Below are 26,288 nucleotides of genomic sequence, written 5' to 3' on the forward strand. Positions count from 1 at the left end.
TGATATACTATAATTTTTTATCGTGATTGAATTGCAATGCCGCTGGATGTTAGTGCCATTTTAACAGCGAGTCATTTTTCCTCAGAAAAAGAAAAAAAAGCCTAATTGAATTGCAAGTTAATAAATATTAACAATAATGTAATGGAATTAATGACACTCTGACAATGTTGATGTTCTTCTCAACTGCATTTCATACGGCATTTCAACATCTGTACTAGAACAGCACAGTTCTCAGATGGTCAGTGACCTGGTGAGCAAAGTTCCAGACTTATTGACCAACCTGGGCTCCTCTTTATCAGGGTCAGAGACTTCATGGACGAGTACCTGAAACGCCTCTGCAAGTATGTGTGGGAACCAGAACAGGCGCTAGAAGAGACCAACTTCTGGTGCACTCAAAATATACAGGTCCTGGATAGTATATAAAATGTTAATTGGTTTTGTTTTCAATAAATGTATATATGTATATATATATAATTTATTATTTATAATAATATTTTCTACTCTAAAGTATAGGTTATAGCCGATATATATACTTTAGAAAGATTTCTGTACTTCCCTGCAAATCATCAATACTACTTTCTCAATTAGAATCTTTGTGATGTTTTGACTCAAAAAATGTATTTAATAATTAATATTTCATAACTGAATAGTTCTCATTTTAATCTATTCCATGTTTATTGCAGATACAATACTGTGTTTATAGCAAATCAATTAAACTGATTAGGGCATAGTGATTAGGGCACACTGATTAGGGCATAGTGATTAGGGCACACTGATTAGGGAATACAGATTAGGGCATAGTGATTAGGGCACACTGATTAGGGCATACAGATTAGGGCATAATGATTAGGGCACACTGATTAGGGTATACTGATTAGGGCATACATCTTAGAGCATAGTGATTAGGGCACACTGATTATGGCATACAGATTAGTGCATAGTGATTAGGGCACCCTGATTAGTGCATTGTGATTAGGGCATAGTGATTAGGGTTTACAGATTAGGGCATAGTCATTAGAGCATACAGTTTAGGGCATAGTGATTAGGGCACACTAATTAGGGCATACTGATTAGATCATAGTGATTAGGGCATACAGTTTAGGGCATAGTGATTAGGGCACACTGATTAGGGCATACAGATTAGGGTATACAGATTATGGCATACTGATTAGGGCATAATGATTAGGGCACACTAATTAGGGCATACTGATTAGGTCATAGTGATTAGGGCATACAGCTTTGGGCATAGTGATTAGGGCATACATCTTAGGGCATATGATTAGGGCACACTGATTAGGGCACACTGATTAGGGAATACAGATTAGGGCATACAGATTAGGGCACACTGATTAGGGCATACTGATTAGGGCATACTGATTAGGGCACACTGATTAGGGAATACAGATTAGGGCATAGTGATTAGGGCATACAGATTAGTTAGACTTGTTGATGCTCAGTATGTCTGGGGTTCGGTGCCTTTATTTCTGTTGCAACAAATACGTTGTTGGTCCTGCCTATTGTTGCCCTATAACAATCAGATCCTTGATTCTTATTTCATATACGTATGATACATAAGGCCAGTTCAATCTCGTAGTCTTCATTCATCTCATAACATATGTTGTGTTTGTATGTCTGCCTTTGTGGGTGCAGTGTTTTTGTTTTGCTTGTCCAGTTACAAACATGGTCTTATATTAACAATCCAGACCTAGATTATGCCTAAACCCAAGACAAAATAGGATTTTTAATGATGAATCTGTTGGAATTACAGTTTAGTCAGAGACTATGTTTAATCCCTGTCTAGTAAACTGGCAGATTACGGTTCAAATGACCAATGATCCATTTTATAGTGTCATACAGTCTGAATTCCATAAATAAGAGCGCATAAAAAGATCAGTTTAAAGCAATGCTGTGAGTTTGCATCTTTAATAAGTTTGTAGTTCAGTTTATATGTGGAGAAATTCAAGCCATAAGCCTCAGTACATGATTACAGGAAATGTCATTGCAGCATTTATTAATTTACATTCATTTACATTAACATAGAGTAGAGCAATGTTGAAATATAGTTTTAAATGATAAACATCACATTTTCCATTTTGTTCATCTAAATACCTAAACACAATCTGAACAGCTTCCTTAAATTCTTTAACTTTCTTTTGTAAAGCTGTAGAAATGTTTACCACTATTTTGCTTGTCTGCCTTTCTTTTACCATTTTGGTTTATCATTATTAAAAAACTCTCACACACACCAAAGGAACTTAATCCTTTCTCTCCCTCTCTAATGTTCAGGTTCTTCTGCTCATCTATTGTATTGACTTGATAAATGTTGTTCATAGATACCTTTATGTTGTTTCCGTTTAGCGTTGCTTGTAAAGTGCCCTTGTGTTTGACAAAAGCGTTGTATGAATTGAAATGATTTTTATTACTGTTAACTCATTTGTACCTCTAACTGAGTTACATTATAGGTTTAGTTATCTTCTCAAACAACAGTACATCAGGCCAGACCAGGCATCTTAAAAGATTCATGTTGCATTATCAGTCTTTTTGCATTTGTCTCCAGCCTGGTGAAGTACTCAATCAGCTCTTTTGATTGCTCCAATCTCATGAACAATGAGTTGAAAAAGTCTTCAGAAAGATTCATATGAGATATGCTGTAGAACCTCTTGAACAGCTCCATTAGGTCTTTTTTATAATCATGCACCATGGTGCTGATCGTAGTTATGTGATTGTTAAGTTCTGACTCGTATCCGTCTTGACTCTTTCTCGATCCGTATCTCGCCATCTTGAGCCGTGCCTCGTGGATGACCATCTGCGCGTGGAACGCTGCGCCATTCGTCCATTGCTTCATCTCATGGGCACTTACTTCCTCCTGCCTCATCATGGAATTCCTTAGAGTGGTCAGCGCCAAGCTCAGCTGCTTCTCCAGGCGTTGAGTCTCTTCCAGAGCCCGTGCAGGATCTCGCATGTGCATACGGAGCCGTTTTATGTACTCATCCATGGTGTCTTTCACACCGAACGCCTTTTCCTCTGCGAACACGCGACGTATCATGTTCATGGTGCTGCCGCTGTCTTTTCTGCCCGAAGAACTGACCACAAGGTCTAGGGCGATGGAGATGACCAATGCGCAAATCCCAACAGCGTTCGGTACATTTGTTAAGGGGGCTAAAGCAGACCCCAGACTATTTATGTAGTCTGGACCTTTGATCTGCAGGTGGCTAACGACTTGAGAACTGTAGTCTTGAAGTACATCTGTTGAATCCAATCCAGAATACTTTGTCAAGGACCCATCAATGCCAATATCAGGCAGAAGGCCACTGTCTTTTAAAACGGTCTCAACTCCTATTAACAAATTGGTGACAAACGTCTCTACTTCTTCATTAGACATAGACTGTCTCCCACCCATGGTGAAAATATGAGAATTCAAGCTGGTACAAACGCAGATGAAGATGTGGCTGGAATGGGACATGAACTATACATTAGGATCTAATATAGCAACCCAGTGCTGTGCAAATGTGTTTGATCATGCAAAGTCCATGTTTAAATTATGACCATGACCACAGTACAACAGTGGTTACCTAAACTTGTCAAAAATTAACTCCCAATGGAAGTGGTGTATGCCCGTGTGTGCATGTGTGTGTGTGTGTGTGTGTGTGCATGTGTGTCTGCGTGTGTGTGCGTGCCTGTGTGTGTGTTTTAATACTGTCCATTAAATGCTACTCAGGTGAAAACAAGACTTCCTTTTATTGGTAATAAAATGTGAAAAGATCCTCATTTGGGAATAAACATTTTGAACAGAACACATATTTAGGATTATTTTCCTTTCTTTACAAATGTTTGATTTCTGCAATGAAATGTAGTTCAGATAAACATCAGTGTAGTCAGAGTGGGGTTAATTTCATTATAGTGTTGTAAGTACTTATTAACTTTCAGTTCCATCAAAATAAAATTTATTGTATATTGTAACAAACATTTTCTGAGTTTTTGGAGGATTTAATCGATTGTGCACAGTGTATCAAAGTTTGGAAGAGTGGTTGAATATTTACAAGGTTGAATATTTACAGTTATTGTGTAAGAGCAGTTTGGACACGGACCCTAAGTTGATGTGCCAGGCTGGGTTTGACCCCCGTGCACCCACATTAGGGGCCTACAGCCCACCCCCAGCGCCCTGTTGACTGAACTGCAAACTGCATTTATTAGCCATTCGGCATAACCATCAGGTCAGTAAGCTCTGCTTTAGCTGTAATGCCCTTGCTTTCATGTATTTATTTCAGAGATTTATTACATGTATATATAGAAATTTCAAAAACTTCAACACTCTTAGCACTTTTGAGACAGTCCTGTACTGAAAAATACAGATAAGTGGAAGGATGTCAGCGTATCAGCAGAGTGTCTCTGAAGGCCTCACACTACATGTGCTTACAATCAGCTAGAAAGGACCGAAAAGTGAACAGTGCAAGTCAAAATGGCTCCAAGAAGTGACCTGAAAAAGCTGCCTGGAATATGTGAGCTGGGAGCATGGAAATAAAAATCTCTTGTGGCACTTACCCCCAAAACGGTCGCACTTTTCTCCCGGTTCTCCTTTCCTTTATTTCATTCTCTCTTTTCAGCACTGAAATACTATACAACTGACAAGAACAATGGATATAATGGTGGAGACAAACCCCTGGTGTAAAGGTCACCCTTTACCGTTTGAATAAAGGTGCATTTTACACAAAGATTACACATCAAGAGTGACAACCCATTTCATACTGTTCCATAAACACACTGGTGTGTTTGGGTTAGGACTGCCTGGCTAATGCTCCTCTTCATGAAGTAAGTATAATGTGAAAAATTCCATATAAAATATATTCAATATTTACAATGTCCATCTTCCACTCAGTTACTGGGTACACATCACATGTAACCTGTAGGTCAGTGTTTCCCAGTCCTGGTTCTGGTGTAGCCCTGCTCTGATTGAATAGTGACCTCCCTGATCCCAGCACACTTCATTCTACTAATCAGCTAATTAAGAACATTCATTATTTAAAATGAACAGCTCATGGTCATGGATACTTCTGCTTGTGTTCTGCTTGCTACACATTTTTCATGGTAAAATTCCTGTTTTGTGTTATCAGTTCCCTTATGTTAGTATTAAGGACAGTAAAATACTCGCTCAGCTTTTTTATCTGGCCCCAGTTGCTGAACATGTAGTTGATGTAGGCGTCCAATGATCCGTGACAAATGCTTTTCTCATAATAATCATGGAAGAGTGTTCTAGGATTTTTTCTTGTACTCTTTCCAAGCTCTTCGTCATAAATATAGCACATGTGGTGCTGGCAAGAAAACGCATAACGAAACCCACACTTTGACACTTCTATCTGCAAGTGCATGTTAGTGCGCTTATAGCTCTTGTACTCCTTTAACAAGTCCTCCAAGTCCTTTTGATAGTGGTTCACCATGTTGTGGACAGAAGCTACTCGAACATCAAGGTTCTTTTCTTCCTTCGATCCATATCCCGCCATCATGAGCCGCGCCTCGTGGATTAGCATCTGAGCATGGAACGCTGCGCCGTTGACCCAGATCTTCATGGCGCGGGAGCTCATTTGGCCGTCCTTCAGCATAGAGTTCCTCAGACGGGTCAACTGCTCGCTCAGCTGCTTCTCCAGACGTCTGGTCTCTTCTAGCGCCTGTTCTGGTTCCCACACATATTTGTGGAGGCGTTTCAGGTACTCGTCCATGGAGTCTCTGACCCCCGAGGCCTTTTCCTCAGCGAAGACCCGCTGCATCATGTTCAGGGGGCTGTCCTCGGGAACCTTGATCAAAGAACTGACCGTGAGGTCTAATAGGAAGGAGATGATCAACGCGCCCAATCCAACTGCGTTTGGTACAAGTTCGAAAGCAGATAAAGAGGAGCCCAGGTTGGTCATATAGTTCGGAACTTTGCTCACCAGGTCACTGACCATCTGAGAACTGTGCTGTTCTAGTACAGATGTTGAATTCAGTCCTGAGTACATGAGTAAGGAGCCGTCGATGGTAATATCAGGAATCACACCATATGTTTCAGCTATACTGAACATCCCTGAGATCATGATGTCTTCCTTTTCCTTACTGTAACTCTCACCCATGGTAATGATCAGAGAGCTCAGATGCAATGGGGAGGAAAAGTAATAATAATGTGATCCCTTTTGTTAGAATGTAGGAGGATTAAACTTGTGGTTGAGGGATGGGGCTCGCAGAAGAGTGCTGGTCAGAGCACAGCCAGGGATGATGTCTTTCATTAAGTTTACTTCTTCGATGCAGCAGTTAGCAGTACAATAACGAACCAGTGTGCACAGGCCAATCCAGTATGTTTCTCATTAAGTAAATTGTAGCTGAAATAACTTCGTGTGGGGGTGGTTCTAAAATGAATACAATCGAGAAAAACAATTACTAAACATTACTTTAGTGTGAACCTAATTACGATAGTTAGACCAAATAGCCACTAGATAGCGCCACGGGATTACCCGGGGGCGTTCTTCTAACATACGCGAATAACAGCAGTAAAGTTATAATTTCAGCGAACGGGACAGCAGTGTAATATAAAGTTACGTTAACATAACATAGCGCAGAAAACTACTATATAAACGATCGGGCAGAATTATATGATCACCGTGCATCGAGAAAGGAAATTAACTACATCAAATACGGGAAGGATATTATACTCACCGAATGTCATGAATGCACACCCGTAATCGTGGGCAGGAGACACTATCATTAAAGGAGATTAATGAAGAGGTAACGGCGAAGTCTTCTCTCTGGGGCGCGGGAGAACTTCAGCCTTTCCTGGGAGCTGCTGTACTTGTACGCCGTGTTGCCAACTCAGCGACTTCTTAGACCCCTCTAGCGACTCGTTTTCAAGAAAGCGACTAGCGACAAATCTAGTGACTTTTTTCTAGTGTTATTGGATTCTTCTGAAGACTCTGAAGTGGAAGCACATATCGTTCTTACTCTTCTCACCGAACAGCGGGTGCTGCCGTGCGATCCTCTCCCGTCCCAAAGGCTCACAGACAGACGCAGCAGCCCCGCCCAGCTGCAGTCAGAACAGATGTTTACCAAATGAACCGCCGCTGGCTGACCCTGCCCTGGTAAAAATAAGTAATTCGGCCAGAGTATGTCTTTGGGGTCATTTTTGCCGGTCCCAAGTCCGGATAAACGAGGAGGGTTGGAATTGTGATATATATATAAAAACAAGAATCTACAGAAGAAAGTTCATTTGTAGTTCTAAACGTATTTAGGGTGTTTTTTAACATAAGTGTGTCTGCTGTGATGGTAAATGGTAAGGTTGTAACAATGCCCAAAGAAATTCCAGCCACTCTGCCAAAAGATGTAGTGCAGAAGGATAAAATGGCAAACGCAACAAAGCTGATAGCCCTGGAGACGGCGTCTGAGTTGTGCCCAGGTCATCCCACACTAGCAGATGCTATACAGATTACAAACAAAGCACCGAATGTGGGAATGATTAGAATGACTGACAGTAAATCCGTAAACTGTAGCAATATTTAACATGGAATATTTCTGGGGCACGGGAGAACTTCAGCCTATCCTGGGAGTTGCCGTAAAGCACGTTGTACACCGTGATAGCGACTCGACAGACTGACGCAGATCCGAATTCCGCTACTGCTGACAGCTTTAGACTTCCGTCTACTATTACTACTATTACTTCCAGCTACTATTAACTACTTGAGACGTCCGTATTAAAGCAAACCCTATAGTGGCATTGGATTACTGAGCAGGTACACGGAAAGAAGACAAAACGCCTTCCATTCCATCAAAGCTTTACATCGATTGTTCCAAGGAAACTGCAATCAAATCTCAGTTAGACAGAAGCTGCATGAAAGGCACGATAAAAAAGCCAAATATCATGACCTGTGGGTAAGTTAATCTTGTAGGAATCTGATTTGTTGCTTGTAGGAATCTCATTTCTTTTCTTTACATTATGGGTGGAGGCCAGAGTTATCCAACAGAAATTTAAATGCATGAAGCCATAATGACTCTCATGCTCTCTACATCCCGAGCATCCTGACATTACAATCGACAAATCCTTCACTGCGTATTTAGGACTGAATTCAGTAGCTGTGCTAGAAGACCACAGATCCCGGTAGACCACAGATCCCTGGAGAGCAAAGCTCCGGACTATGTGAGAAACCTGGGCTCTGCGTTATCTGCTTTTAAATCTGTTCCAACTGCAGTCGGACTGGGTGCATTGGTCGTCTCCCTCGCCCTCAGTGTCATAGTCAATGTTTTGGTCCAGGGGCCCGACGACAGCAGCCTGAACATGATGCGGCGTGTCTTCGCTGAGGAAAAGGCCTCAGGCATCAGGGACTCTGTAGACGAGTAAATGAAACGCCTCAGCATGTATCTGCATGATCCGGCACAGGCTCTAGCAGAGACCAAATGTCTGGAGAAACATCTGAGCGAGCAGCTAACCTGTCTGAGGAACTCCATGTTGCACGATGGTGAAATAAAGCCATGTGCCATGAAGTTCTGGGCTCATCCACAAGGTACGGCTCACAACAGCAGAGACGACAAAGCTTGACGCTCAGGTAGATACTGTCAGCACTGTGGTGGGTCACTATCAGAAGGACTTTCAGAAGCTGTTAAAGAAGTTTTTCAGAATGTCTGAGATGAATGTTTCTGAAGACTTTGTCAACAGATTGTATGACAGCTGGAGACAAACAAATCAGCTGATTGAACATTTTACCACATTTCAGAAGAACATTAGACAACTGATAATGTTTAACTTGCAGATCTGGCCATGATGACCTGCCATCCATAAAGGACATTTCCTATGTTAGATTGACAAAACGGAAAATGTCATGCTTGTTTAATGTATTGACAGCCTTCATTTGACATTGCTTTACTGCATATTACATTGCTGAATGTGAATTAATAGAAGTATCACATTTCCAGACAAACATGTATTCAGGTTTACTGCATGAACGTAACCTATTTAGTTTTTTCTTTGCCTATAAAGAAAACTATATCTTAGCATTGCACTACTGTATATTACATTGCTGAATGTAAATTAATAAATGCTGTAATGACATTTCCTGCAGTCATGTACTAAGGCTTATTGCTTGAATTGTTTGAATTTCTCCACATATATACTTAACTATAAACTTATTAAAGATGCAATTTCACAGCTTTACTTTAAACTGGCATTTTTATTTGCTCTTATTCATGATATTCAGACTGTTTCAGACTTTTAAAATAGATCATTTGTGATTTAAAACAAAATGACGCCATTTATAAGAGATGGATTAAGCCCAGTCTTACACCAAACTGTCCTGCCAAACTATTCATCATCAAAAATCCTATTTTGTCTGCTTTAGGCATAATCTGGGTCTGGACTGTTAACCTAAAAACTTTATGAGATGAATGAAGACTACAGTATGGGGTTATTCACTGTGATATATATCACTCATTCATGAAATAAGGCTTAGTGCAGAGGAAAATGTTATACAGTACATTACAATTCCCTCCAGTCTTACCTTGGGCATGTGGATTACTCACAATGGTGTTTTGCAAGATTTAGGAGGGCAAATGAGGGTCTTGATTAGGCTGAACAACAAAGAATAGCAAGAAAAGTTAGACCAGTGCTGTCCCAGATGCAGAAGAAGTAGTAAATTCATTAGGCAGTTAACAGTAAATGGCCCATTTTCAGTTTAAGGTTCAAGGTTCCCACATTGACATCAGCAGCTGTGTACAGGTACATAGTGAAAGGAGACAATGTTTCTCCATGGGTAATGGTTCAATATACAGCAACAGACAACAAAATACAAAGTGTGAAAGAAAAAATGCAATAAATAGACAATACAACAATATAACAGCAGAGCGTGAATGGGATGTAAAAGACAAATATCGCACCATAAATATGTTATTGCAACCAGAGGCAATTAACAGTATTAAACTGCATTGAATGAGTGGAAATGATAAGGTTATCACATAAAGGTACATAAGTGTGTCTGCTGTGATGTAAATGATAAGGTTATCACATAAAGGTACATAAGTTTGTCTCCTGTGATGTAAATGATAAGGTTATCACATAAAGGTACATAAGTGTGTCTGCTGTGATGTAAATGATAAGGTTATCACATAAAGGTACATAAGTGTGTCTGCTGTGATATAAATGATAAGGTATCACATAAAGGCACATAAGTGTGTCTCCTGTGATGTAAATGATAACGTTATCACATAAAGGTACATAAGTGTGTCTGCTGTGATGTAAATGATAAGGTATCACATAAAGGCACATAAGTGTGTCTCCTGTGATGTAAATGATAAGGTTATCACATAAAGGTACATAAGTGTGTCTGCTGTGATGTAAATGATAAGGTTATCACATAAAGGCACATAAGTGTGTCTGCTGTGATGTAAATGATAAGGTATCACATAAAGGTACATAAGTGTGTCTGCTGTGATGTAAATGATAAGGTATCACATAAAGGTACATAAGTTTGTCTGCTGTGATGCAAATGATAAGGTTTACTTATCATTAACTATGCCCTAATCAGTATGTCCTATTCAGTGTGCCCTAATCACTAAGCCCTAATCAGTTTTATTGACTTGCTTTAATCACAGTTTTGTATCTGCAATAACAATGGAATAGGTTAAAATGAGAACTATCCATCCATCCGTTTTCCAAACCGCTTATCCTACTGGGTCGCGGGGGGTCCGGACTCTAACCTGGAAGCAATGGGCACCAGGCAGGGAAGAACCTAGGATGGGGGACCAGCCCAACGTAGGGCACACTCACACACCATTCACTCTCACATGCACATCTACGGGCAATTTAGCAAGTCCATTTAGCCTCAGCATGTTTTTGGACTATGGGGGAAAACAACATGGGGAGAACATGCAAACTCCACACACATGTGACCCAGGCAGGGACTCGAACCCGGGTCCCAGAGGTGTGAGGCAACAGTGCTAACCACTGCACCACCATGCCGGCTCACAACGAAAACTATTCAGTTATGAAATATTAATTATTAAATACATTTTTTGAGTCGAAACATCACAAAGATTCTAATTGAGAAGGCAGTATTGATGATTCGCAGGGAAGTACTGAAATCTTTCTAAAGTATATATCGGCTATAACCTATACTTTTGGAGTAGAAAACATTATTATATAAATTATCCTTTATATATATATATATATATATATATATATATATATATATATATATATATATATATATATATATATCAAATAATTTATCGAAAACAAAACCAATTATACATTTTATATACTATCCAGGACCTGTATATTTTGGGTGCACCAGAAGTTGGTCTCTTCTAGCGCCTGTTTTGGTTCCCACACATACTTGCGGAGGCGTTTCAGGTACTCGTCCATGGAGTCTCTGACCCTGATAAAGAGGAGCCCAGGTTGGTCAATAAGTCTGGAACTTTGCTCACCAGGTCACTGACCATCTGAGAACTGTGCTGTTCTAGTACAGATGTTGAAATGCCGTATGAAATGCAGTTGAGAAGAACATCAACGTTGTCAGAGTGTCATTAATTCCATTACAGTATTGTTAATATTTATTAACTTGCAATTCAATAAGGCTTTTTTTTTCCTTTTCTGAGGAAAAATGACTCACTGTTGAAATGGCACTAACATCCAGCAGCATTGCAATTCAATCAAGATAAAAAATTATAGTATATCATATCAAACATTTTGTGAGATTTTGGAGGATTTAATCGATCGTACACATGTGGAAGAGTGTATCAAAGTTTGGAAGAGTGGTTAATTATTTACAAGGTTCCACGCAGCTCAGTTATTGGCTAAGAGCAGTTTGGACACGGGCTCTAAGTGGATGTGCCAGGCTGGGTCTGACCCCTGTGCCCCCTGTGCCCCCACATTAAGGGCCTACAGCCCACCCCCAGCACCCTGTTGACTGAACTGCAAACTGCATTTATTAGCCATTCGGCATAACCATCAGGTCAGTAAGCTCTGCTTTAGCTGTAACGCCCTTGCTTTCATGTATTTATTTCAGAGATTTATTACATGTATATATAGAAATTTCAAAAACTTCAACACTCTTAGCACTTTTGAGACAGTCCTGTACTGAAAAATACAGATAAGTGGAAGGATGTCAGCGTATCAGCAGAGTGTCTCTGGAGGCCTCACACCACATAGAAAGGACCGAAAAGTGAACAGTGCAAGTCAAAATGGCGTCAAAAGAAGTGACCTGAAAAAGCTGCCTGGAATATTTTGATATCCACAAAATAAAAGAACTTGAATCATCAGAATATCATTAACACTGCTTTTTAGTTATAACTTTCATGTGATGTTTGGTTTAGAAAACTCATTCAAAAATGTCTTGAATAATAAATGTTATAAATAATTAATTGAATATTTAATTATACAAATGATAGATTTCTCATTTTAGTTATTTCATTTTTTTAAAGTTGTGTTTAGAGCAAATTACTGAAGCTGATTAGGACAAACTGATATTTTAGACTGGCTGTTAATTGTGAGGTTCGAAAACTATATTTCTCTTATAAAAAAAAATGTTGCAGTCCTGCCTGTCTCTGTCCTTTTCCTTACTGTAACTCTCACCCATGGTGATGATCAAGGAGCTCAGATGCAATGGGGAGGATTAAACTAACTCGTGGTTTAGGGATGGGGCTCGCAGAAGAGTGCTGGTCAGAGCACAGCCAGGGATGATGTCTTTCATTAAGTTTACTTCTTCGATGCAGCAGTTAGCAGTACAATAACGAACCAGTGTGCACAGGCCAATCCAGTATGTTTCTCATTAAGTAAACAGTAGCTGAAATAACTCCGTGTGGGGGTGGTTCTAAAATGAATACAATCGAGAAAAACAATTGCTAAACATTACTTAAGTGTGAAACTAATTACGATAATTAGACCATATAGGCACTAGATGATGCCACAGGATCACGAATGAATTTGCGTGTATGACCCTCCGAGGGCGTTCTTCTAACATACGCGTGTAGTCCAGTGTAACATAAAGTTACGTGAATATAACATAGTGCAGAAAAGTACTATATAAACGATCGGGCAGAATTATATGATCACCGTGCATCGAGAAAGGAAATTAACTACATCAAATACGGGAAGGATATTGTACTCACCGAATGTCATGAACGCACACCCGTAATCGTGGGCGGGAGACACTATCATTAAAGGAGATTAATGGAGAGGTAACGGCGAAGTCTTCTCCCTAGAGCGTGGGAGAACTTCAGCCTTTCCCAAGAGAGTCTGGCTGCAGCTGCTGTGGAGCGCGGAGTTTTACAAGAAGTCTCTCCTCTAAATAAATACGCAACCTCATCTCGATAATGTATTCTCGGCATTCCATTTTATCTTATATTTTGGAGAAGAAAACAATGGACTTATTAAAGTAAAAACACATATATTTCTACGAGCTCCAGTGCAGCTGAATGGCGATGATGGTGCAGATCAGATAAAACACACCAGTCCCAGCTTTCAGTACAGCATCCAGAACCTGCTCCCACCTGTCAGACATATAATACATCAGTGTCTCTGTCAGTCACACGTAACACATTTTAATCTGAAGAACAAGGCAGTGAATTTACTGTGACAGAATTATAACCATCAACAGCAGCACCAATAAGCCCAGTCCTACATGCAGAGAGAGCTGGACCAAGGAGCTGAATAAGAGGCTCGATTTGAAGAGTAAAGTCTGACATGCTTTATAACAACATGGCACACCCAAATCTGTACTGTTACACAGGATACATGTGAGGAACAGGAGCTATTTTAAAGGCCAGGTATACTATGGTTATTACATAACATGTTATAGTGTTTTCTAAATTTCATCCATCCAGCAGCACAGGGCACAAGGCAGGGACTCACCCTGAACGGGATATCATCTCAAGGAAATTATAGTTAAGTAAAAAAACAAAAACAATATTCTTATTCTCATAATTATAATGGAAGTTTCCCATGACTGTATGACCAGGTAAATGCTACTAACTGGACCCCCACACTGCTGTTAATGTTGCTAGCTGGACCCCCACACTACTGTAAATGCTGCTACCTGGACCCCCACACTAGTGTTAATGCTGCTAGCTGGACCCCCACACTGCTGTAAATGTTGCTAGCTGGACCCCCACACTACTGTAAATGCTGCTACCTGGACCCCCACACTAGTGTTAATGCTGCTAGCTGGACCCCCACACTACTGTAAATGTTGCTAACTGGACCCCCACACTGCTGTAAATGCTGCTAGCTGGACCCCCACACTGCTGTAAATGCTGCTAGCTGGACCCCCACACTGCTGTAAATGTTGCTAACTGGACCCCCACACTGCTGTAAATGTTGCTACCTGGACCCCCACACTACTGTAAATGCTGCTAGCTGGACCCCCACACTGCTGTAAATACTGCTAACTGTACCCCCACACTGCTGTAAATCCTGCTAGCTGGACCCCTACACTGCTGTAAATGTTGCTAGCTGGACCCCCACACTACTGTAAATGTTGCTAACTGGACCTCCACACTGCTGTAAATGCTGCTAGCTGGACCCCCACACTGCTGTAAATACTGCTAGCTGGACCCCCACACTGCTGTAAATGCTGCTAGCTGGACCCCTACACTGCTGTAAATGTTGCTAGCTGGACCCCCACACTACTGTAAATGTTGCTAACTGGACCTCCACACTGCTGTAAATGCTGCTAGCTGGACCCCCACACTGCTGTAAATGCTGCTAGCTGGACCCCCACACTGCTCTAAATGCTGCTAGCTGGACCCCCACACTGCTCTAAATACTGCTAACTGGACCCCCACACTTCTGTAAATACTGCTACCTGGACCCCCACACTGCTGTAAATGCTGCTACCTGGACCCCCACACTGCTGTAAATGCTGCTACCTGGACCCCCACACTGCTGTAAATGTTGCTAGCTGGACCCCCACACTACTGTAAATGCTGCTAGCCGTACCCCCACACTGCTGTTAATGTTGCTAGCAAGACCCCCACACTGCTGTAAATGCTGCTAGCTGGACCCCCACACTGCTGTAAATGCTGCTACCTGGACCCCCACACTGCTGTAAATACTGCTAAATGGACCCCCACACTGCTGTAAATGCTGCTACCTGGACCCCCACACTGCTGTAAATGCTGCTAACTGGACCCCCACACTGCTGTTAATGCTGCTACCTGGACCCCCACACTACTGTAAATGCTGCTACCTGGACCCCCACACTACTGTAAATGCTGCTAGCTGGACCCCCACACTGCTGTTAATGCTGCTACCTGGACCCCCACACTACTGTAAATGCTGCTACCTGGACCCCCACACTACTGTTAATGCTGCTAGCTGGACCCCCACACTGCTGTAAATGCTGCTAGCTGGACCCTCATATTGCTGTAAATGCTGCTACCTGGACCCCCACACTGCTGTTAATGCTGGTGAATGCTTACCTCAGTTTATCATTATTCCCTCCTTCTTCATCACATGCCAAAGGACCTGTCAGTAAGTAAAGATTCCTAAGATAAAGTCATTTCTGAAAGTAAACTAAGAATAATGAAACATATTCAGCAGATTAGCTGCTTGAACGCAGAATAATACATTCAGGTTATATTATTGTAGATGAGGCACATGGTGTTAATGTAGCGGTAAACATAAGACTCCCCATTCAGTATCACTATTTTCCTAATGATAGTCAGAACAATTAATCTTAAACAATTTATATAAGACATTGGGAGGCTGCAGAGTGTCATCCGAGTGGCAGAGAAGCTCATTGGCTGCAGCCTCACCCCAAGAACACAAAGGTGACCTGGCGAGATCATCACCGACCCCTCCCACCCCGGCCATGAACTCCTCCAAGTTCTCTCCTCTAGGAGACGGTTCTGGTCCATCTGAACCACAACACCAAGACACAAGAACAACTTCCTCCCACGAGTGACTGCACTGCTCAACACCTGATCCGCACTCTGCCACTGGGCAACTGTATCTTGCCACTTCAGTCTATGCTTAAATTTATTTAAATGACATAATTTGTTTTGCTTATCTTCATAACTTATCCCCTCTTCGCCCCCCTTAACCTTAGTTTTTGTTTTTATGTTATTTGGATCAAATACACCATGTCACAATCTTTGTATACATGTGTACTTGGCTCATAAAACTGATTCTGACTGAACTGACACATTTCAAGATGGTCAGCAGGGGGCAGCAAGTACATCATCTGTATTGGGGTATTCTGAATCACAAACCATAGGAAGAACAACATCAGCAGATGCTTGTTATTGTTATGCAGAAACATCATACAGATCAGACTCTCATTTATTTTAGAAAGAGAAGCACCTGTTTCTGATGGGGGACTGGGAAGTGTGACTGACTGGTGTAAGGGAGGGGAGGGTGTGAGAGTAAATGGCAATGCTGGCATTTTCTCTGAGACTTCAGAACAATTATGGCCTGACACCTGAAGAGTGGGAAATTTACAAGACGTATTACCTTCACAAAAAGAAGAAGGTCAGGAAGAATAGGACCAGTAAGGGGGTAGGTGAGGTAAAGGGTGGGATTAGTGGGGAAAAGGTGGAGGTGGCAGAGAGGGTAAGACATGTGGGGGCGACATCTAGGGTACAGGTGGAGGAGAAAGAGGTGAATGTATGTATTAATAAAGTGCAAAATGGAGGCAATGGGAAGCAAGGTGAGGTGGAGGTGAATGTGAAGGTGGTTAAGGTGGAGGATACTAAAGGAAATGTGAAGGTGGAGGCTTTGCAAGTCCAAGTGCGTCAGTTTGGGCTTGCAGAAGTAAATTCTGGAGATGGAAATGTTGGGATTGTGGGGGTAGAAGTAAGGGAAGTAATTATTGAGGGTGTGGTGAGAGATGTAGCCATAATGCAAATATTAATAATAAGTGATGTACTGGTGGAGGTTGTAAATATCAAAGGCGGTCAGGAGGAAACTGCCGATGTAGATGGATGTGTGTCGGGTGGAGATAGAAGACGTTGAAATGGTGATAAGTAATTATATTAAAGTGAACCTCTGAAGTTCTGAAGACAGAGAAGAGCCAGACGGATAAAAAGAAAATGATAAAATTGTGGTTATTCTGCTGATGATGTGAGTGTTTTGGGACAATAAAATAATTATAACAGCATCAGGAAGTATCAATTCAGATAAATTTTATGTATGTGTGGAATGTGCTTCCGGGATAGGCTCCGGACCCCCCGCGACCCAGTAGGATAAGCGGTTTGGAAAATGGATGGATGAATGGATGGATGTGTGGAATGTTTAATGATAATGTTTAACGTTTATTAAGAGAAAAATGCATATTTTAAGTAAATTTTTAAGCTGCTCTTTTTAGTATTATTTTTCTTTAGAGTCAGAATTACCAAAATCCCCAGGTAAGTTAATTTGATTTCATTCCGTTTAAACGACACACATAAAAATCATTAGTCTTATTATGTATTTGTGTTTAATTTATTGTCTATTTATTAAGCATCATATCAAGGGCATGTTGCTCTCCTGTGTTCCAATAAACTTTAACTTGCCCTGAAGTCTTGTTCCTCCCCACACCCTCTGCTCGTCCCCCCCACACCCTCTGCTTGTTCCCTTCCACTGTTTCTATCTTCACTCCAGATCCCAGACGTTTCCAGCCCACTGTTCCTGGGAAAAGCCACCTGCCAATCATCCTTGGAGCGGCAGCCATTCTCAGGATCTCCTACATCACAGATCACCTAATAAACACAGGACCTGCGGACGACTGGAGAAAAGGAGAAACGCTGAAGCACAATGGGCATTTTGGAAGCTTTTCATCATAGTAAATTACATTCACCTTTAATGTATCTGTGTGCAGTTTCATTATGGTTAATTGCACTTAATTGTGATTACTCAGTTGCAAAGAGAATGGGTCACTCTATAATGGGCAATAGTATGTTTTAGTTTTGCTTCCACAGGTTGTATCTGACTTCGTGAACAACTAAATTAGTCTCATTCACAGGTGTTTTTGATAGTGTGTATATATGTAATTCTAACAGTATACCCATACATTATTTAAACGGAAATACAGACTCATCCATAAGACGGAGATGCATGATTCGTCACTCCACATAACACGTTTCCACTGCTCCAGAGTCCAGTGGTGGTGTGCTTTACACCACTCCATCCAACCCTTGGCATTGCGCTTGGTGATGTGAGGCTTGCATGCAGCTGCTCAGCCATGGAAGCCCATTTCCTGAATCTCCCAGTGCACAGCGTTTGTGCAGGAGTTAATGCCAGAGAAAGTTTGGAACTATGAAGTTACCGAGTCGACAAAGCATTAGCAATTTTTACACAATATGCACCTTAGCACTTCACACTTAGTTACTTCACATGGCCTGCTACTTTGTGGCTGGGTTTCTGTTCCTAAACGCTTTCACTTTGTAATAATACCACTTACAGATGACTGTGAAATATGTAGTAGGAAAAGAATTTCACAAACTGACTTGTTGCAAAGGAGGTATCCCATGACAATAGCAGGCTAGAATTCACTGAGATCTTCAGAACGACACATTATTTCACAAATAATTGTAAACCAAACTGCAAGGCTTTTGGCAATGCGTCTGAATGAAACACCTGAATTCACATTACATGAGCAGGACTCGGAAGGAATGGATCAGGTAGGATGCACAGATAATGTCATTTTTTCCCCCCAAAACTACATCGAGGATAAAAAAATTACGAGTACAGATTAAATATTTAACAGACATGATAACAAGGAATCACTTTGCTGTACAGCAGAGGGACAGTGTTTGCTGGAAGTTTGGGCTGTCGAGAGTATCCTGGAAAAACTGGACGGAACTCACAAAAACTCAGCGATATTTGGAAAATATGGGTCTATCTTCTTATACGTGTAGAACGGATAAATAAAAATCCCTGCATGGCATTCTAGCATGAATCTATATGAGGGCCATGTGTCTACACTGAAAGAGCAGCCTGCAAGGGAACAGCAGGCCATGAGATACAGACACCATCACGAAGGGCTACAGAGCCAAAGACTCCACTCACTCAGAGAGTCGCTTGTGATGGAACTCAGTGTCTTTATTCCCAAACCGCTTTGGTGCAGCGAAGCAGGCCAATTAATTAGCCAGAGAGATGGAGCAGTTTGTTTATTAAGATAGTCCTTCGTAATGCAGGTCTGGCCTGGCTAAGAGACTTTGCGGTTCCATGGCCACGCAGGGTAAGGAACAAGGGACCCTAGGGCCGAGGCCAGTGGAGGAGAGCAAAAAGACAAGAGAAAAGAACAAAGAGCCAAACACAGAATGAAACTAATGAAAAACTGTCATATTCAAGCAAGTTGTTGTCATACGTACAGGAAACAATGAGATTTGTATTTTGTTTTCTCCTCCAAATGCTGCAAAAAAGAAAAATGAAAACAGACAAGGATATAGTAGATAAGCATATAAAAGACACACATCCATAACAAAACTGAATAAAACAAATACATGTAGTTACCAAGGTAACACAGACATGCACACATACAGTAACTATACATAACAATGTAAAGTATAGATATGGGTATGGAATCGGAATGTGCAGTGCAAAGTGGCTGCTTCTATCAATCCAGCAAACAAACTGCACATGACAATATATATGGATATGAGGACCGTAGGAAAGAAGAAACTGTTACATGAAGTGACTGGTGCTTATCAGTCCAGTATAAAAAGCAGGTGCAAGTGCATGTAAAGTGCAGAGTGCAGTGAACTGGGTGACCATTGCCATAGTGCCTGGGGTGGGGGCACAGCTGGCAGTTCTTGATCCTTCTGTTGGCCTGGGGGTACAGATGGTTCTGGAGTCTGGGTGTTGTGGTATTAACACTCCTGTACAGGTTTCATGAGAGTGACGATTTGTTGGGTGAGGTGGGTGAGACTGCTGACAATGCTGCTGGCCCATCTGCAGATTCTCCTGTCACAGATGTCCTGCAGTGAAGGGAGACCTAACACTGCAATTTTCTGGGCTAACATGATCACCCACTGCAGTGCCTGTCTGTCCTGTCCAGTGCAACTGCCAAAGCACGCAGCTATATAGCAGATTAATAAGCTTTGGTGAGCTTTCTTAAGCAGCCGCACCATGGTCTTTGACCAGTTTAGATCCTAAAACCAGTTGAAAGAAGCAAAACACACAGCCACAGAAACACAAAGTAAATGGCTGAACAAAGCCAAGGGGGAGAGGGAGGGAGCACGCAAGCTGCATAGGAAGCCTCACACTGCATTGCTTGATATGATGAGGGGCAGTCCTGCCCCCTGCTGGTGGGATGGCAACAGCTATTCACTGAACATCTGCTTTAATTAAGTTTTGCATCATTTTCATTCCAGTGCTGGAAAAGCTAGGAAGCATGAATGGGTGATATGTAGCTTAATTAATTAATGTAAGTAAATTCATGTCAAAAGTGAGAAAGCTGAAGATTATAGAACTGCATACAGTTAATTAAGAAGTTTAGCCTTTTTGCATGGCTGGCTAGGCCAGCTTTACAAATACCAAATTGAAATTCACCGAGATGATTTCGGTTCAACTCACAATATGCAAGGCTCATTTCAGCGGCGTAGACATATACATTTTTGAAAGATTTACATCCAGTGCCTTGCTGGAGTCGACAGTCAGATTAAACTCCTCTCCAAGGACCACATTGAAAAGGTCTGAATTCAATCCTTTACTGACACCAGTTGAAGGGTAAGACTGAGAAATAAGCATACAATGTCTATAAAATGATAGGCAACAACAATCAAGGCACTATTAGGGTAGAAATCAAGCTTGTTAACCACGATGCTATTTGGTACAGTATCTTTACAAAAAAAAGCATTCGTATTAAATAAACAATTTTGCAGATACTCAGAATGTGCTTATTAATAAAAATACAACGTGCAGTTGAAATTACATAATGTGAGGTCGGGGGTAACGAGGCATCGTAGGAGCAGAGAGAAACACGGAGACTAGCCGCCCGGAGAGAACACGCTCTATATCAGCCGCCCTGAAAAGAACTACACCATACACCCAAAACGCACCCGACCAATTACATACAGGAAACACAAGGTTGTCAGACGCCGAACTGCAAGACGCATACACTTTGGGAGATTTACATGAGCTAATTACACACGAGGATCGGACAGGGTACACACAAGACACAGGTAAACACACGCGCAACAATAAGGAATTGTAACCCGTAACATTAACAATAACGACACAACAAGGGCTATTCACAACTTGCGCGCGGGGCATGCTGGGACATGCACCCACCCGGCGCTACGATACAAATAATCCCTTCAAAGACTAACAAGCTGTAAAAGACGTGTACGTCGTAACTACAACAATATGGGCTCCTATCCATGACATCATTAAACAAGGACCGATTCGCAGATGCGTTGTTTTGAACTGGGCGTGAAAAGAGCAAAGGAATAAACTTTCACAGTTAACACACTGAGTTAATTAGAATAAAATACACTGATAACAGAACAATTACTATTAGTAGGAGTAGAGATGCTACTGTCAATCTAAAGAAATACGGGACTTGGGAAATACGAGACACCGGAACACACAGTGGGACCGGGGGATTCTGATTAGATGTTTAGTTTTAAATGATACCGATCTCTCTTTTTATGCAAAATAGTAAATAGATGAAAATAAGTGGGAAGTAACGATTAGTAAGGCGACTAGCTGCTGCTACTAAAATTACTTTTACGGGTTAGTACAGCTTTTTTTGTGAATCTCTAAGCGACCCATGTTTATCGTTAGTTAATAATTGCGTGGTCAAAGCAGTCCGTGGTAAAATAAACTTATATGTTGACTGCATTTCTGTTTTTATTTGAAAGGGCGGTGTAACGTATTTGTTTTGCACGTTTATCCTATACTTACGTAATCCCGTTTCTCATTGGCTATCGGGGTTTTATCGCGATATGACGGGCAGCTGTTCTGACGCAGTTCTAGAACCTCTGCATCACACGGTCTTCTGGCCACAGAAGGACGGGATGTACAGTAGGTGGTTGAACGTAGTTATAGTTGGTTGCCATTCCATTGCTCTGAACTTGATGCCAGCATCTACAGAGAGCCAGTGAAGATAGACAAGGTACGGTGTATCATTGGAGCGTTTGGGCTAACTGAATACTAGACTTCGTAGTTTTAAACGCTTCGGATGAAGATGGAAAAATTATGTGAGCTGCGCTAGGGGATATATCCATGACTGGACCGGGACATCAGACTCAAACAGAAGACATTAGGATCAGCAGATGAGGTGGGCATGCTGACCATAGACGGATCGAATGCCGGTAGGTGCCGTTTCCACTAATCATGTTGCAAGCACCTATGTGGAGGCAATGAAGACAGACGAAGTTGTAGCATCTGAGTATTTCAGCTGATTGAGTACCAGATGTTTTGCTTAGTCTTAGAAAAGTTCAGTTGGAGATGGTGAATGTCTAGGGCGCCGCTGTCGCGCCTTAGTAATTAGCGATTTTACTTAGCAGCTGCAATATCACGGGGTCCTAACCGACCCCAACATTGTGTGCATGGACTTGCTGTCCCTATATTTCAGTGGATTCCTCCCGTATTTTTATTAGTCAAAAAGGAAAGACCTAATATGAAGAATTATAATATAAAATACATTTAAATAATTAAAATAAGCTAAGATAGTAAAATATGATGATAAAAAATAAAAGCAATAATAGATCTGTTTTTACCTGGGTCAGTGCAACTCAGAGGATGTAAAATTTGGCAGCCCCCCAAACAGTGTGGTGACCGTATAAAGTGCTTATTTCGTGTTTGCTGTTAAGAGTCCTCATTTTGTACTCGAGTATTTGGGCTGACAGTAGTGTTTGGGCTGGTATTATGGTAAAAGTCTAGGATACACTTGGCATTACGGATGTGGTTAAGGTTACTATTATAGGTGGTATAGAGTAGGGTGACAGCTAGAATTAGGGTTTGGTGTGGCATTAAATTTAGGGTTTGAAATGAGTCTAGGGGTCATATAGGGCACAATGTGTCAGGGTCAGCGCCTGTTTGCCCAAGTCTTTGGTATCTTCTCCCGGTTTGGCCAGCAGGTGTCCATCCTGGTACCCCCCCCCCCGTAGTCTTAAGTGTGTTTCCCCTGCTCCCTGACTGCTGTGTGGCCACTTACTCCTCTGTCCTGTATTCAAATCCCGCTCCTTCTCTTTATCTTTTTTGTGGATTTTCTTTTCCTAGTGTTTCATTTGTATTTCTAGTTCCTATGTTTCCTGACTTGTATTCTGTTTTGGTTATTTGTTTTGCCTTGGTTCTGTTTTACCTGCCTTATTCCCCCCCATGTTTAGATTCTATTTCCATATTTCTTTGTCAGTTCTTAGTTTCCCTTTTAATTCTGAGTTCCTTGATTCAATTACTCATCTCACCTGTTGTCTGTTTTCCCAGCCCTTGTGAATTGTTCTCACCTGTCCTGCATTATCCTTGTTAGCTCTCTGTATTTAACTTCCCGATCCTGCCCTGTTTCTGGTGGAGTCATTGTTGTAGGTCTGTTGTATATTTTGCTGCTGTTGTTTTTGCTGTTGCTACTGCTATTGCTGATGATGATCATGTTCTTGTTGCTGCTACTGCTATTGCTGATGATGATCATGTTCTTGTTGCTGCTGATGTTCTTGTTGCTGCTGATGTTCTTGTTGCTGCTGATGTTCTTGTTGCCAGTGGTTTCTGCTGTTTTTGATTCCTGCCTGTTCCCGTGCAGCTAGTTTCCCTTTGTAGATCATTTTGTTCTCTTAGTTACTTTGTCTCCTTCTTAGTTTTGACCCCTTTGAGCCCTTTACAAAAACAAATATTAGTGGTAGTCACAAGTTTACATACACAAGTAAAACAGGCATCAACCATAATATTTTGGTAGTCATTAGCAAGGTTCTGGCATAATTCGGGCTAAAAATTCGACCACTCTCCTTTGCAGAATTGGACCCGGCTTTTAAGCGTAACCCACAAATTTTCAATAGGGATGAAATTAGAGGTACTTCACGAAGCAAGATTTTTTGCTTAGCCGAATAACTTGTTAGAGTTAAGGTGGATTGCGTGAGCAATGAGGCGCGAGCTGAGCCGCGTGGCGTGAGCAATGAGGCCGCGAGCTGAGCGTGAGCAATGAGGCCGCGAGCTGAGCCTGAGCAATGAGGCCGCGAGCTGAGCCTCGTCGAAAAACCAATAAGGCCGCGAGCTGAGCGGCGTCGCGTGAGCAATGAGGCCGCGAGCTGAGCGTGAGCAATGAGGCCGCGAGCTGAGCGTGAGCAATGAGGCCGCGAGCTGAGCGTGAGCAATGAGGCCGCGAGCTGAGTGTGAGCAATGAGGCCGCGAGCTGAGCTGCGTGACGTGAGCAATGAGGCCGCGAGCTGAGCGTGAGCAATGAGGCCGCGAGCTGAGCGTGAGCAATGAGGCCGCGAGCTGAGCGTGAGCAATGAGGCCGTGAGCTGAGCCGCGTCGAGTGCGCAATGAGGCCGCGAGCTGAGAGTGAGCAATGAGGCCGCAAGCTGAGGTGCGTGATGTGAGCAATGAGGCCGCGAGCTGAGCTTGACCAATGAGGCCGCGAGCTGAGCCGTGGGGCATGAGCAATGAGGCCGCGAGCTGAGCGTGAGCAATGAGGCCGCGAGCTGAGCGTGAGCAATGAGGCCGCGAGCTGAGAGTGAGCAATGAGGTCGAGAGCTGAGCCTCGTCGAAAAAGCAATAAGGCCGCGAGATGAGCCGCGTCGTGTGAGCATTGAGGCCGCGAGCTGAGCGTGAGCAATGAGGCCGCGTGCTGAGCTGCGTGACGTGAGCAATGAGGCCGCGAGCTGAGCCTCGTCGAGTGAGCAATGAGGCCGCGAGCTAAGCTTGAGCAATGAGGCCGCGAGCTGAGCCGCATAGCGTGAGCAATGAGGCCGCGAGCTGAGCGTGAGCAATGAGGCCGCGAGCTGAGCCTGAGCAATGAGGCCGTGAGCTGAGCGTAAGCAATGAGGCCGCGAGCTGAGCCTCGTCGAAAAAGCAATGAGGCCGCGAGCTGAGCCGTGTCGAGTGAGCAATGAGGCCGCGAGCTGAGCCTGAGCAATGAGGCCGCGAGATGAGCGTGAGCAATGAGGCCGCGAGCTGAGCCGCGTGGTGTGAGCAATGAGGCCGCGAGCTAAGCTTGAGCAATGAGGCCGCGAGCTGAGCCGCATGGCGTGAGCAATGAGACCGCGAGCTGAGCGTGAGCAATGAGGCCGCGAGCTGAGCCGCGTGGCGTGAGCAATGAGGCCGCGAGCTAAGCTTGAGCAATGAGGCCGCGAGCTGAGCCGCATGGCGTGAGCAATGAGGCCGCGAGCTGAGCGTGAGCAATGAGGCCGCAAGCTAAGCTGCGTCACGTGAGCAAGGAGGCCGCGAGCTAAGCTTGAGCAATGAGGCCGCGAGCTGAGCCGTGTGGCATGAGCAATGAGGCCGCGAGCTGAGCGTGAGCAATGAGGCCGCGAGCTGAGCGTGAGCAATGAGGCCGCAAGCTGAGCTGCGTGACGTGAGCAATGAGGCCGCGAACTGAGCCGCGTCGCGTGAGCAATGAGGCCGCGAGCTGAGTATGAGCAATGAGGCTGCGAGCTGAGCGTGAGCAATGAGGCCGCGAGCTGAGCTGCGTGACGTGAGCAATGAGGCCGCGAGCTGAGCGTGAGCAATGAGGCCGTGAGCTGAGCCGCGTCGAGTGCGCAATGAGGCCGCGAGCTGAGCCGCGTGGTGTGAGAAATGAGGCCGCTAGCTGAGCGTGAGCAATGAGGCCGCGAGCTGAGCGTGAGCAATGAGGCCGCGAGCTGAGCCGCGTGGCGTGAGCAATGAGGCCGCGAGCTAAGCTTGAGCAATGAGGCCGCGAGCTGAGCCGCATGGCGTGAGCAATGAGACCGCGAGCTGAGCGTGAGCAATGAGGCCGCGAGCTGAGCCGCGTGGCGTGAGCAATGAGGCCGCGAGCTGAGCGTGAGCAATGAGGCCGCAAGCTGAGCTGCGTGACGTGAGCAAGGAGGCCGCGAGCTAAGCTTGAGCAATGAGGCCGCGAGCTGAGCCGTGTGGCATGAGCAATGAGGCCGCGAGCTGAGCGTGAGCAATGAGGCCGCGAGCTGAGCCTCGTCGTAAAAGCAATAAGGCCGCGAGCTGAGCCGCGTCGCGTGAGCAATGAGGCCGCGTGTTGAGCTGCGTGACGTGAGCAATGAGGCTGCGAGCTGAGCATGAGCAATGAGGCCGCGAGCTGAGCCGCGTGGCGTGAGCAATGAGGCCGCGAGCTGAGCCTCGTCGTAAAAGCAATAAGGCCGCGAGCTGAGCCGCGTCGCGTGAGCAATGAGGCCGCGTGTTGAGCTGCGTGACGTGAGCAATGAGGCTGCGAGCT

The 26,288-nt window shown here is 43.4% G+C and overlaps 1 protein-coding gene across 5 annotated transcripts in view; it reads right to left on the reverse strand.

The window, feature by feature from the left end:
- The window catches only part of LOC125740089 (polymeric immunoglobulin receptor-like), a 179,026-nt gene that overhangs the window by 66,485 nt on the left and 86,253 nt on the right, over positions 1-26,288 (reverse strand). Inside the window, exons 1-6 of one of the 5 annotated variants that reach the window (XM_049010828.1) lie at positions 13,114-13,379; positions 11,276-11,381; positions 9,507-9,576; positions 8,443-8,609; positions 6,682-8,339; positions 1,995-6,374 (exon numbers count right to left, since the gene is read on the reverse strand). The exons of 3 other annotated variants lie outside the window; for them this stretch is intronic. In XM_049010828.1, coding sequence (XP_048866785.1) covers positions 5,070-6,101 — 1,032 coding nt within the window. In that variant the 5' untranslated portion in view covers positions 6,102-6,374; positions 6,682-8,339; positions 8,443-8,609; ... (1 more) ...; positions 11,276-11,381; positions 13,114-13,379 and the 3' untranslated portion in view covers positions 1,995-5,069. Of the gene's footprint in view, positions 1-1,994; positions 6,375-6,681; positions 8,340-8,442; positions 8,610-9,506; positions 9,577-11,275; positions 11,738-13,113; positions 13,380-26,288 lie in introns of those variants that run through there. One more of the 5 variants, XM_049010827.1, reaches the window with a different exon arrangement.

The sequence above is a fragment of the Brienomyrus brachyistius genome, chromosome 4 (genome assembly GCF_023856365.1).
Source record: "Brienomyrus brachyistius isolate T26 chromosome 4, BBRACH_0.4, whole genome shotgun sequence".
Classification (NCBI taxonomy): Eukaryota; Metazoa; Chordata; class Actinopteri; order Osteoglossiformes; family Mormyridae; genus Brienomyrus; species Brienomyrus brachyistius.